Source organism: Oncorhynchus gorbuscha, linkage group LG03 (assembly GCF_021184085.1).
Source record: "Oncorhynchus gorbuscha isolate QuinsamMale2020 ecotype Even-year linkage group LG03, OgorEven_v1.0, whole genome shotgun sequence".
Classification (NCBI taxonomy): Eukaryota; Metazoa; Chordata; class Actinopteri; order Salmoniformes; family Salmonidae; genus Oncorhynchus; species Oncorhynchus gorbuscha.
The window spans coordinates 86,711,439-86,725,861 of record NC_060175.1 but is presented as its reverse complement, the minus strand read 5'-3'; the positions used below and the strand labels follow the sequence as shown (position 1 = coordinate 86,725,861).

At 42.4% G+C, this 14,423-nt stretch overlaps 1 protein-coding gene across 1 annotated transcript; it reads right to left on the bottom strand.

Moving 5' to 3' along the window:
- Positions 1-472: 472 nt before the first annotated feature.
- On the bottom strand, positions 473-13,578 carry LOC124032108 (synaptophysin-like). The gene is made up of 7 exons (XM_046344218.1): positions 13,487-13,578; positions 11,850-11,915; positions 5,449-5,573; positions 4,991-5,189; positions 3,025-3,216; positions 2,568-2,899; positions 473-2,390 (listed from the first exon to the last, which is right to left on the bottom strand). Exons 1-6 carry the CDS (start codon positions 13,502-13,504, stop codon positions 2,597-2,599), a joined length of 903 nt encoding a protein of 300 aa, XP_046200174.1. The 5' UTR covers positions 13,505-13,578; the 3' UTR covers positions 473-2,390; positions 2,568-2,596.
- Between the last annotated feature and the right edge of the window lie 845 nt (positions 13,579-14,423).

Here is a 14,423-nt window from a genome sequence, read left to right as displayed (position 1 = left end):
AAGAGATGGGAAGGGAGAGAAAGATAGGAAGCGAGAGAACACAGGAGAAGGGAGAGAAAGAGATATGGGAAGAGAGAGAACACAGGAGAAGGGAGAGAAAGTTCTAGAAAGAGAGAGAACACAGAAGGGAGAGAAAGTTCTAGAAAGAGAGAGAACACAGGAGAAGGGAGAGAAAGTTCTAGAAAGAGAGAGAACACAGAAGGGAGAGAAAGAGAGAACACAGGAGAAGGGAGAGAAAGTGAGAGAGAGAACACAGGAGAAGGGAGAGAAAGTGATAGGAAGAGATGGGAAGGGAGAGAAAGAGTGAGAACACATGAGAAGAGAGAGAAAGAGATAGAAAGAGATGGGAAGGGAGAGAAAGAGTGAGAACACAGGAGAAGGGAGAGAAAGTGATAGGAAGAGATGGGAAGGGAGAGAAAGAGTGAGAACACATGAGAAGAGAGAGAAAGAGATAGAAAGAGATGGGAAGGGAGAGAAAGAGTGAGAACACAGGAGAAGGGAGAGAAAGAGAGAACACATGAGAAGAGAGAGAAAGAGATGGGAAGGGAGAGAAAGAGATGGAAAGAGAGAGAACACAGGAGAAGGGAGAGAAAGTGAGGTGCCTCTACACCGACTGGTAAAAAAATAAACGTATGGATCCAAAACTGCATAATGGAATAACATGGATGAAAAACAATTTAATTGTGATAACTGTGGAAGCAAAATCTATCAATCAAGACACCCCTGTCCTGTTTCCATTTGGCAATACAGTTTTTCTTCTATCCAAAGAGGGGATTGGCAGTATGGCAGGTCAGCCTTTCTACATGACCTTGAAAAGAATGACCATTGCAACATGTGTAGTCCCTGTACTTTGTGTAAAATATAGCAGAGCTGCACTGTGCTGTGACCTTATGATGATCCAAACATACTATTACTATAACACTTGTATGCCACTTGCACCCCCCCCCTCTCAATTTGGTTCCAGGGTACTTTAACTCCAGGAGTCAGACACATGCAAAACCTGCTTTTGAGAGTGAATGTGTGGGTGTCAGGGATGCAGGATATTTTATGTATATGGAAACAAGATACAGTTCAGGACAACTTAGTTAGCTATATTAATATGTAAAAAATACTTATTTTCTATGGCTTGTATATGGTCTTGAAAATGACACATTGTGCCACACTGATTTAGTTCTATGAAAATATATGAATGCGTTTTGATCAGATGACCAAAATAAATTGTGAATAAACATGATTACTTATTCTGTCTTATGACTCATCTCTAGACTAGATAAATAGTCAATGGAAACATGACAAGGTTCTGGGCCCAAACTATCTGACGCCAAGTTCTGAACTACATCAAAAAATAATGATCCCCTTAACATCAGTTGACTTTACAACCTCAAATCATCTTTAACTAAAAGTGTTGATAGCATAGTATATACAGCAGTTTTTAGGAACAGCATAGTATTAGCAGAATACCAATTCTTACCATGCTAACTACTTTTTCATTATCCTAGATGCATTTTCTCCATTTTGCATTTCAGCTTTTCTCAACAAACAGCTAAATCCTTGAGTAATATTTCAATGGAAAAATATAAAAGACAATGAATACAAGTTGTAATGAATACATGAATAACACGGCTCTCATTCTTCTCTACTCTCTCTCTGAATTCGTCATTCTTTTTGCTTTCTTTTTTGTCTTCACCCATCACATCTCTCCATCACATCTTCTCTACTCTATCCCGTTAAACTCATTCAGTGATGTTGAACAAATAAAAAAGCACAATGAGAAAATAACTATTCTGAAAATGTAGAGAAACACACATGGAGAAATAAAATAAACACAAAACATAAATATTAAAAAACAACGAGGGTTGAACTATGTGAGCTCCTAAACAGAACTGAAGTAAATACAACTGAATAACTCTGTTCTCTACATTTGTTGTATAACAACTCATATGGAGTGCACAATTATTCAACTGTGTACATGTATTTCTATATGAATATGTTGATATTTACATAGCACAGACAAATACATTCTCCCACGTTAAATATTACTACCATTATTGTCCTTCATTTAAGTGTTATTCCTTTAAAAGATTGATGTTCATGTTTTGGTTTTGTATTCCAGTTTGTCCTTGTGCGATCAAACTGTCAATGAATCCCCTGTTGTCTTCCACAGTTAAATACATCACGAGAATAAACAGCATGTTACAGTAAGGACCCATTTCCCCCTCAACAAAATAACCCTCTCCAAAGGGACACGGTGTTGATTACTTCCCCTTCCAAGTGCCCACCTTCCTCCATCCCTCCTCTTGTCAACTCACAAATGCACAAACAGACAAACAGAGGAGTGTGGAATTGTGGGTGGTGGTCAGGCACCACACTCCTAAATCACATGGTGGCCCCTGGGGGTGGGGGGGAGAGAGAGAGAGAGAGAAATATTACAACTAATGCATACCTTAAGATTATGAAGATGTCATAAAGCCACAGTCTGTATTTCCCTTTGGAAGAGTAATGCAGTATTTCTCACAGTCATTTATCAGTATTCTCAGGTTTGCTCCACCATATGCACTGACACTCACCAGCTTCCAGCTGCCATAGGTGGACCAGCTCACATCTGATTGGTGTAGGGGGTGGTCTGCTGTTCGTATCCCCCCTGCTGATAGTCTCCACCTCCCTCAGTGTAGCCGCCCTGGCCATAGTCGGGCTGGTAGCCTCCCTGGGTGCCAGTATAGGCATCCCCGTGCTGTGCATAGCCCTCCTGCCCATAGCCGTCCTGGCCGAAGGACTCTGGGGCAGGCGCTTTCTCCTGGGAAGGTGCATATGTACCTCCAAAAGCTGCCAGCCAGCCAGTCTCCTTGAACACGAACCACAGGTTCCCTCCCCACAGGATCAGGTTCAGGAAGCCAAATGCCTAGGGGGTGAATGGAAGAAAAGGACGAAGAAGAAAAAGAAGGGGGTCCATATCTTGTAGTACAGGATTTTCCTCAGTAGTCCATGACCTTTTACAAATCACAACGTTACAATTGAATTCCGTACCACAGATGTGTTGAGACCAGAGACGACAGGGTCATGGACTTCACGGCAGCGGTTCTCCGGTTCGTCGCAGGCCTCGATCAGTAAGAGAACCTTGTCTGGGTCGGTGGATGCCTTCACATCCGACAGACCCTTAGCCCAGGCAGAAGAAGCCACCAGCCAGAAGAAGGTGAACACACAGGTCACAACAAAGTCCTGAGGATAATCACATTATAAAGCATTAGCAAATTACAGTACCTTCGTAAAGTATTAAAACCCCTTGACTTTTAACCACATTTTCCACACAATCTATCTACACACAATACCCCATAATGACAAAGCAAAAATGGGTTTTTAGACATTTTTGCTAATTTATAAACAAATAAAAAATATCACATTTACAGAAGTATTCAGTACTTTGTTGAATCACCTTTGGCAGCGATTGCAGCCCCAAGTCTTCTTGGGTATGACGCTACAAGCTTGGCACACCTGTATTTGAGGAGTTTCTTCCATTCTTCTCTGCAGATCCTCTCAAGCTCTGTCAGGTTGGATGGGGAGCGTTGCAGCACACCTATTTTCAGTTCTCTCCAGAGATCGTCGATCGGGTTCAAGTCCGGGCTCTGGCTGGGCCACTCAAAGTCCTTCAGAGACTTGTCCTGAAGCCACTCCTGTGTTGTCTTGGCCGTGTGCGTAGGGTCATTGTCCTGTTGGAAGGTGAACCTTCTCCCCAGTCTGAGGTCCTGAGCGCTCTGGAGCAGGTTTTCATCAAGGATCTTTCTGTACTTTACTTCATTCATCTTTGCCTCAATCCTGACTAGTATCCCTGCCGCTGAAAAATATCCCCACAGCATGATGCTGCCAGCACCATGCTTCACCATAGGAATTATGCCAGGTTTTCTCCTGACTTGGCATTCAGGCCAAAGAGTTCAATCTTGGTTTCATCAGACCACAGAATATTGTTTCTCATGGTCTGAGAGTATTTAGGTGCCTTTTGGCTCCAAGTGGGATGTCATGTGCCTTTTACTGAGGAGTGGCTTCCGTCTGGCCACTCTACCATAAAGGTCTCATTGGTGGAGTGCTGCAGAGATGAATGTCCTCTTGGAAGGTTCTCCCATCTTCACAGAGGAACTCTGGAGCTATGTCAGAGTGACCATCGGGTTCTTGGTCACCTCCCTGACCAAGGCCCTTCACGCCCGATTTCTCAGTTTGGCCGGGCGGCCAGCTCTAGGAAGAGTCTTGGTGGTTCCAAACTTCTTCCATTTAAGAATGATGGAGGCCACTGTGTTCTTGGGGAAATTCAATGCTGCAGAAATGTTTTGGTACCCTTCCCCAGATCTGTGCCTTGACACAATCCTTTCGGACAATTCCTTAAACCTCATGGCTTGCTTTTTCTCTGACATGCATTTTGTCAACTGTGGGACCTTTATATAGACAGGTGTGTGCCTTTCCAAATAATGTCCAATCAATTGAATTTACCACATGTGGACTCCAATCAAGTTGTAGAAACATCTCAAGGATGATCAATGGAAACGGGTTGACTTGAGCTCAATTTCTAGTCTCATAGCAAAGGGTCTGAATACTTACATTATGTAAATCAGGTATTTTGTTTTTTTATTTGTAATAGGTCAAAAATGTCTAAACCTGTTTTTGCTTTGTCATTATGGGGTATTATGTGTAGATTCCTGAGTTTTTTTTACATTTTTATATCAATTTTAGAACAAGGCTGTAACATAAAAAAATGTAGAAAAAGTCAAGGGGTCTTAATACTTTCCGAAGGCACTGGACATGCTCATCATCATAATCAATTTCAAAGTTATTATCAGAAGCATCATCATGATCAAGCTAGAAAGTCCTCATCCGAAACATAATCAATCTCACGTTCATCATCATCATCTTTACTATGATATTAGTAATAGTAGCAGAGGTAGTGGAATATGGTATGGAATAGTGTAGGCCTACTAGAAACAAGAATTGAGAAAGACAAACTCACAATCTGGGCTCCCTTGCAGCCTTCACGGTATTTCTCCAGAATGAAAACATACACAGAAAGGGCTGCCATGGAGTAGAGGAAGGAGAAGACACCGACGGTGACAAAGAACCCAGCTGAGGAGGAGTAGTCTCCGATCAGGAACAGACGCTCGGGGTTTCCCCCTTTACAGGTTGGGGCATCGAAGTACACCTGATGTAGCCTGGGAAGGACAAGCGACAGAGAAAGACAGAAGATGGGAGACAGTGAGAAAGGGGGAGAAGGAGAGAGAGAAAGACAGAGAGAGGAGGGGGGAGAGAGAGAGAGAAATAGAAAGAGCGAAACGTCAAACGGGGTTAATATAGTTTACAGATTAATGTTCCACCACTGACATTTGCAGCCCAGTGGTACTGTAGAAATTACAGACGGACCATATTTGTGCGGGTTCAGGGGGCTACGTGTGACTGAATAGGCATACTGACCTGAATGGATACTCAAACTCCACCTCAATACTCAGGTCACTCTCTGACCGGTTTTTACACTCCACACTCATCTTGAACATGCCAGAGTAGCTGCCGCATGTCGAGAAAGCAAAGATGGCAAAGATCTGAAAGACACAGAGGGAGGATGAGAAGAGGAGTAGAATTATAGACAGCAAGTGGAAGTAAAAGGGAAGTGAAAGGGAAGGGGAGGGAAAATAGAGTAGTGAGATCAAAGGAATGGGGAAAGAATATGACCCAGACAGAGAGACATGTAGGGAGAAGCATAATACATCTATTAAATGGCCCTTATTTTGGGAGGATTTCTTCACAAAGATGGTGCTCTGTCGAGGAATTGGCATAACTCTAGTTTGGTCTGAAATAGGTGTTGATGTGAACCAAAGGAAAGCCCATGCAGTATAATGGAAAACCCCAATAAAGGTATACTGTTGCTGAAAGACCTGACACTGGTTTCACCATCTGCTGTGTCTCCTGCACTCCAATGTTCCTCCAACCACTGCAGGCTGCTGACAAAGCCACACAAACTGCAAATCAATGCAGCTATATTGCCAGGTTACAGCGCTACACCCGTTGCCATGGTTACTCCGACACCTAAAGTTGTGCGCTTTTGTATAAAGAAAATACAAGAAATGTAAAATAACATGTTTGGTTGATATATCTGTTTTACTAAATAAGTTATTCTCTATGGCCCAGGCTACAGTACTACAGTTCTACAGGGGGGTGTACAGTAATGTAAACCAGCGCTTGTGTACCTGAACGCTAACCTACTGTCGTACACACAAGCATGCAGATACATACACTCGCACACACTGACATAGGAGGTTATACAGTCAACCTATTTTTACCACACCCTCCCTTCCCTGCAGGCCAGATCCCATTGGATGGAAAATCTGTCTATTAATCTGACTGAGGTCCTCCACCATCTGTCACTAAAGGACGCTGCACAGGGCTACTGTACACACACCCTCACGCACGGACACATGCACACACACACACACACACACACACATGCACGCTCACACTTGTGCAACGGTACACACACACACACACACACACACACACACACACACACACACACACACACACACACACACACACACACACACACACACACACACACACACACACACACACACACACACACACACACACACACACACACACACACACACACACACACACACACACACAGAAACACACATACACAAACACGTAACTTATTCCCTTGTCTCATTACTCTTTAGCGTGCCAACACAGCCCACCTCCACCCCATCTCCTTATTAACAGGTTTTAATAATGATTGGGGAGGAATGTGAAGGGGGAGGGTGATAATGAAAAGCTCAACAGATTGGATATAAGCATGCATGAAAGATGGAAGGAGGAGGACAACAAAACAGAACATGGAATCATCTCTGACATGGAAGAATCATATCTGTTTGTGCTTTAGCTAAATACTCTTTGCCGTGTTCGGTCGTTATCATAGTCAGATGAGTTGAAGAACATACAGATCTGGCACCAGGCTAGTTAACTCTCCCACACCCTCCAACGTGGATAGTCCACAACGTATGCCAAATTATCCTCTTGTAAGATTTTAGCTCTCACTTAGGTAGTCTGGCATGCACAGTAACATAAAATATAATCCTTTTCCTGGTTCATAAAAATGCTGTGTCTGTTTTCACTGATTTGCAACATTCATTAACACGCTCTTAGTGCAAGAGTTTGAGGTATATGACTATGGTCTCCCTAACAAGAGTTTGAGGTATATGACTATGGTCTCCCTAACAAGAGGTTGAGGTATATGACTATGGTCTCCCTAACAAGAGGTTGAGGTATATGACTATGGTGTCCCTAACAAGAGGTTGAGGTATATGACTATGGTCTCCCTAACAAGAGGTTGAGGTATATGACTATGGTCTCTCTAACAAGAGGTTGAGGTATATGACTATGGTCTCCCTAACAAGAGGTTGAGGTATATGACTATGGTCTCTCTAACAAGTGGTTGAGGTATATGACCATGGTCTCCCTAACAAGAGGTTGAGGTATATGACTATGGTCTCCCTAACAAGAGGTTGAGGTATATGACCATGGTCTCCTTAACAAGAGGTTGAGGTATATGACTATGGTCTCTCTAGCAAGTGGTTGAGGTATATGACTATGGTCTCCCTAACAAGAGGTTGAGGTATATGACCATGGTCTCCCTAACAAGAGGTTGAGGTATATGACTATGGTCTCTCTAACAAGAGGTTGAGGTATATGACTATGGTCTCCCTAACAAGAGGTTGAGGTATATGACCATGGCCTCCCTAACAAGTGGTTGAGGTATATGACTATGGTCTCCCTAACAAGTGGTTGAGGTATATGACCATGGTCTCCCTAACAAGAGGTTGAGGTATATGACTATGGTCTCCCTAACAAGAGGTTGAGGTATATGACCATGGTCTCCCTAACAAGTGGTTGAGGTATATGACTATGGTCTCCCTAACAAGTTGTTGAGGTATATGACCATGGTCTGCCTAACAAGAGGTTGAGGTATATGACTATGGTCTCCCTAACAAGAGGTTGAGGTATATGACCATGGTCTCCCTAACAAGAGGTTGCGGTAAAAAAAGGAAGGTTGGAGTAAGCGCAAAGGAATGAATGGGAATATGTTGAAGAAAGACAAATGGAGACATGCTGGCTAGTTAAGAAAATACATAACTTCACACACATTGTCAGATACTATGGTAATGCTATGGGCAACATACAATGAGCATAGAGGGGGGTGGGTGGGGGTTCCCACTCATAGAAATAGAATGAATAAAACAGGCTTGGAACTTCTAACCCTGCCAATTTGACTTATAAACTCATGGGTATACTCGCAATGGCTGCCTGGTATTGTGATGCAAATGTCATGTGAGTTGAGTTCAATCAACAAATCACAGCACATATTGATGGGTACACTTACTTCCTGCTTTGATCCTATGGGTACACTCGCAAAGGTCGCCAGTCCACCCATTATGCCATCATTGACTTGAATGGGGACGCCCGTTCTGTTCATTCTATTTCTACTAACATGGTAAGTGTTGCAGTCTCTCACATAAATCCACTGTCACACTACCCCTGTTCAAGCAGGCACAAATACACACTCACACGCACTCTCTGAGTTAGAAGCAGCTGCATTTATAAATACCTGCTTATCACCGATTCTATAGCCAAGTCTGGCAAGACTGAAAACCACAGGTATTCCAAAATTAACTCAAGTAAATTAATAATTGAACTTAATACATTGATTGATACACAAGCATAAATGGATGTTGTCGGACCACAAGTCTAGCCATCACAATGTAAATACTGTATGTATGCTCACCAGCATCTATCTGTCTCTAAGTTTGAGTTTGGCAGGAATCCAAAGTGTGGCAGCTTCAACCAATCACATCTCCTCTAAACCAGGGGCAGACGAGTGGGCAGAGAGCCCTGGCAATGAGTTTGCAAAGGTTTAACATGTAAACTCCTTACTATATCCTACAATCAGCAGCTTTGATGATCAACAACACCAGGAACCACTTATAGAACACTGGGCCAGATTATCACAGATTTCTACTGTATTGACCACACAGTATGAAAACTTCTTACAGCACAACAGTGCACTGAGTGAATAAGTAAAGCAAATATGTAAACTGTAACAGAACATTTAACTGTAAATCCCAAGGTAAGACAAAAATAACCTAGTTCCCAAGCGTAACCCGGGGCAGGATGTTGTTATGGTAGACACAGTGGTTAACCAAAACATAGAAGGCTTGCATTCTGAAACATCGCAACAAACATAGTTAGCCAAAATGTCTGTGTCGGCGTCCCTCCTGTGTGTACACTACATACACACGTTGACAGAAAAACATATGTGTATATTGGAGAGCAGGAATGCTGAATGAGAGGTCAGTAGGGATGTGTAAATGGAGTAAAAGATGAGTATTGATATGTGAATGTATAAATGCTAAATGCAGATTTAGAGTTACATATGGATCTGTTTAGGCCAGGGGATTAACTCCTTTAGGCTCACCTCGACCCAGATGTAAAAACATGCAGATGCAGGCCTTTAGAACTTATGATTCCTGAGCTCTGGCCTCCTCCCTGTGTGCTGCTTCAGGCATGGAGGTTTGTTAACCATGTGACCCAGAGAAGTAACAATATGATGTTCAAGCACTAGCAGTGTTCCGGGGAAGGACTACAGACAAGGTCATGCTGTCAGAACTGTCCTCTCAGTCTCTGCTACCCTGTGTTACTCTTACCTGCTGTGATTAAGAGTAGAACATGTGTTTGGGGATCTTTTATTTAAATCCTGATGTTGATTTTTGTATGTAGGTCTATGTGTCTTCTCATAAATGAATCCTATTCTTCCAATCAGCCAATCATCATGGCATTCTAGCAAAGTGAGTCCAAATGGAACATGGGAGGAAGAGATTTCATTACTTTAACTTCCTCAATGAGCACATACTGTACATTGATTTGTTCTGTTGAGTGAGAGTGGTGAGTCAGTGGTGAGTCAGTGGTGAGTCAGTGGTGAGTCAGTGGTGTGTGTGTGTGTGTGTGTGTGTGTGTGTGTGTGTGTGTGTGTGTGTGTGTGTGTGTGTGTGTGTGTGTGTGTGTGTGTGTGTGTGTGTGTGTGTGTGTGTGTGTGTGTGTGTGTGTGTGTGTGTGTGTGTGTGCTAGTTCTGAAGCTATCACAAATATGTGTTGACAAATAGATGAGAAAGAAGTGGTAATGATGTGGCTGAGAGGTGTTCCTAATTACAATTTACATACGTAGTACACAGTACATTCATATTTTGTCCAAATTATTACAGCTCATAATTTCTGCTTAACATGATCATGCTGGACTCAGTGAGTCAGAGGCTACATTTACACAGGTAGCTGAATCCTGATATTTTTGCCACTAATTGGTATTTCACATCAGATCTTTTTCAGAGCTGATCTGATTGGTCAAATACTATTTAGTGAAACACAAATCAGAATTGGACTGACTGTGTAAATGCAGCCAGACTCCTCTTTGTACAATTGAGAGAGCCTATCTACATAGAATAATACCTCTAGCCCCTGGCACAAAACAAGTTGGAAGAGGGGTCACACTGTGCCTCGAGTGTTACTGAATAAAGAGAACATAAAGCATGCAGAAACCATGATGTGGATGTATGAAGTACATTTTGTGACATGAATGTGTGGAATGCTTTATCACAGATTGTCATGCTACAGCACAATACAACAAATAGAGCATTGAGGCGACATGAAGAATTGTAAAGGTAAATAAACAAGCAAATAGCGGTGATTCCGATTCAGCACCACGGACAGCGATCAATTGGAACCCCGCGATTTTAACGTTTCAGAACCCCTGAAAGTGGACAGCGCCTTTTTCAGGTGACGTTGCAGCAACGTCATTGGCCATTACTACTACTACCAAGGTTTAAATTCAGTGTAGGCCTATTAAATCATTATGTGCCACTTCTAAAACATTAAATTATAGCGAAAATGTTTAGCCCTAGGAGGGAGCAACTACACAACACATAAATAAGTGCGAAAATGATTAGCCCTATAAGGGCGCAACTACACAACACATAAAGAAGTAACTACACCCAAATGCTTGAGGTAGTCACAAAATACTCCAGATTAGATTACAGAGCGAAAGGCTAAAGTGACGTGAGTTAATTATCTGGTGGATCAGGTAGGCCTAAAACAAACTTCACAGGAGAGGACACATAAATACCTGGATAGTTTGAACTTGATTTAGATGCACTATTGTAAAGTGGCTGTTCCACTGGATGTCATAAGGTGAATGCACCAATTTCTGGATAAGAGCGTCTGCTAAATGACTTAAATGTAAATGTAATGTAAATGTAATGAACAGAGATTTATCACAATTACCATGATCGATTTACAATAACATTGTATCACTGAAACAACGTCGAGTTTTCATGAGCCCTGCCTGCCAGTGGTAACCGAGAGGAAGCAGCGAGTGGGAGAATGGGTAGTGTCAGCCACCTCACGCTGCCTGTTTGTCGTCACGAGCACAAAGCTTCACCTAGCTTTGTGACCTCTGTGTGACAGAAGGACATGTTCTGACACAGTACAAGGGTCCAACATCACTTTAAATTCATAATCTATTCTCAAAACAGGGCCAACCATAGCATGATATATGGGCCATATCATTTATAGCTTTTAAGTGTATTGGTTAATATCATCACACTCATCTGTAATCTAGATTTTACGCATGCAATATACAATACCAGTACATTCTATAGTCTTCCACACCCACTCATGCGCGCAGAAAGGATACGGGCGCGCACTCACCATGGCCTCTCATACACTCAGTCACAAGCCAAATAATGAAACATTGTATGAAAACAGTAACTTACCCATTGTAGGATTTTCATAAATCCCAAAGGCTGTTTGATTATGGTGAACTGCCCGGTGGCCACCAACTGTCAACACAGAAATCAGCAATTAACATTGCTTTATGAAATTGTCGCGAATTATCTTTTGAACGTTTGTTTGGGTGTTCTGTGTAGGCCTATATGCATTGTCAGCATAGCCTGTCGTTACTCCACAGTTTGCACCTGTCAGTTAATTTAAAAGTATCTTTCAGGAGCGGGGGAGAAGGCGGTGATACGATCAAGTTTTTCATGCTGCCATTTGTTCTCTAGTACGGTAATTGGACTATTTGACTTGGGGCGCGACAGGCCGTGTGACAAAGCACTGACATCGTTTATTGGAGACGAGAGCGAGAGTGGGAGAGAGAGAGAGAGGGAGAGAACTGAGAGAGAGACTTGCCATCATATAATTAGACAAAGCTGCTTATCCCACTGTTTTTGCTGTCGCCAAAGCTCGACAGACAGCAAGCACTCTAGAAATGTATACAGAAAGAAAATCTCGAGTCACCTCGATAGTAGTTGGCCCTATAGTAGATATAGCTAGCCCTATAGTTTAGGCTATAATTTGTAAAGCCTTGTTATGTGCGGTTGAAAGCAACACATCAGTCGCATCTGTCTGTGATCATCCCCAAATAAACTGTGTCCTGTAGCCTATCGATTCTGTCTTTAGCCTATCGATTCACCTCGCAATATCTTACTCCCAGTCGGTCTGTCGCCCCTCGTAAATTGATAGGCCTATAATACAACTCGCTACAGGACTAAGAGACGGACGTCGTCTGATATTGCGATATAGATTAAATAGGATCTGTCGCTTTTCCTCTTGATTTGTACTCTCTGCTTCTTCTTTTTGATGCAAGATCAGCCTGTCTTTCTTTTTTCTTTCACGAATTAGACATTTGTTTATCATCATCTCTTGTTTTGTTGCTTTTTTGTAAAAACAACAACAATATCCTCATTCCACATTTAATAGGCTATACTTCACCCTCTAGTCGGGTATATACTATGCACACACCACATAGGCTACATAGGCTAAGCGAGAAAAAATAATCCCCTCTAAATAGACGATTCTATTAGTTCAATAGCAGTTATTCAAAAATATAAATAGTCTTTCCAACTAAACAATCAATTTCTGTGTCGACAATTCAAACGGAATATATCTTCATATAGCTTTCACCTCAACTAATACCCTGGATGTGTTAAGCCTATTTGTCTGAGTTATTTGAAATTCTGTGGAAATTATGTTGCGTAGGGTGTCTTGATCAATTATTTGGACTTTTGGACCATGGTCTATTTATTAGCCAAACGTTCCACTGCGCCAGTCAATTACTGATGTAAAATTGGTTAAATCACATGCAATCTATCATGCCTGTATTGCGGTGTTTTGAGCTCAGTGCTCGCTTTTCGTTCACATGAGTCGACCACTGAAAGCACTGTATTTCAAACTAACGGTCCGCGGATTTACAATTACAGAGGCCCCTACGATAATGATGTCCTATTATTTTTTTCCCTAAAACTCTACGGCGTCAAAGTGCGCATTCTGCAGGCATTCCAAATTATGGCTTTTCAGATAACTAAATCAAATGAAAACATTGGTATTGGTGATTTTCATCCCAGAGCCCTACCTGGTTCACAACATCCATCTTGGCCGCCTGCTTGTCGATAAGAGGATTAGCCGGTAGGCTTGAGGGAGGCGTTACATCCGGAACAGCCCACGGGGGGACGAGGATAAAGATATGGGAATAGCTGTATTACGTCACGAGCTCCTCTAAGTCATCTGGAGCGTAGAGACGTTAGATAAATCATTGGACATACAGTAATGACGATTTCGACAGCTTGGCCAATCAAATGGCTGCTTTATTCTAGTAGACTACAGCGATTGCCACAAGGGATAACTGAGAGATGACACCAATGTATGTTTTTTTGGGAGGTGGGCACTAGGCAGGTTTTGCATTTCTACATGATATTGGAAAGGCAATCGAGTTGCACTACCAAGACTATTCTGAGCTTCAGGGCTTCAGGTTGAAGGTTCCTGGAGGATCCTGTAGGGGTTATTCAAATTGAAATGGTGGGGGAACCACCAGTTCTTCTTCAAAGAACCCCCATTAATGGCTCCACAAATAACCTTTTGGGGTTAATTATTATTAATCAGCATAAAATAACAACAATAACACAATATTTTAGTTGGCAGTGTTAGTCATAATTTTAGTGGCAAAGCAGACATAAAACCCAACATGAGGTACACTCCCAGCCCCAAGTACAATTGGCACAGTATATCCTCTGGCTGTCACGCCCCTGATCTGTTTCATCTGTCCTTGTGATTGTCTCCACCCCCTCCAGGTGTCGCCCATCTTCCCAATTATCCCCTGTGTATTTATACCTGTGTTCTCTGTTTGTTTGTTGCCAGTTTGTCTTGTTTGTCAAGTCAACCAGCGTTTTCTCAGCTTGGGCTTTTCCCCAGTCTCTTTTTTCCCGCCGTCCTGTACTGTTGTCCCTACTCTGAATTACTGACCTCTGCCTGACATGAGCCTGCCTCACTTCCTGTACCTTTGCCCCACCACT

Excerpts from the sequence above, each read along its gene's own strand:
- LOC124032108 (XM_046344218.1), bottom strand. Across the intron at positions 5,574-11,849 it reads TTATGAAAATCCTACAATGG|ATCTTTGCCATCTTTGCTTT; the intron begins GTAAGTTACTGT and ends TGTGTCTTTCAG. Across the intron at positions 2,900-3,024 it reads CTGGTCTCAACACATCTGTG|GCATTTGGCTTCCTGAACCT; the intron begins GTACGGAATTCA and ends TTCACCCCCTAG.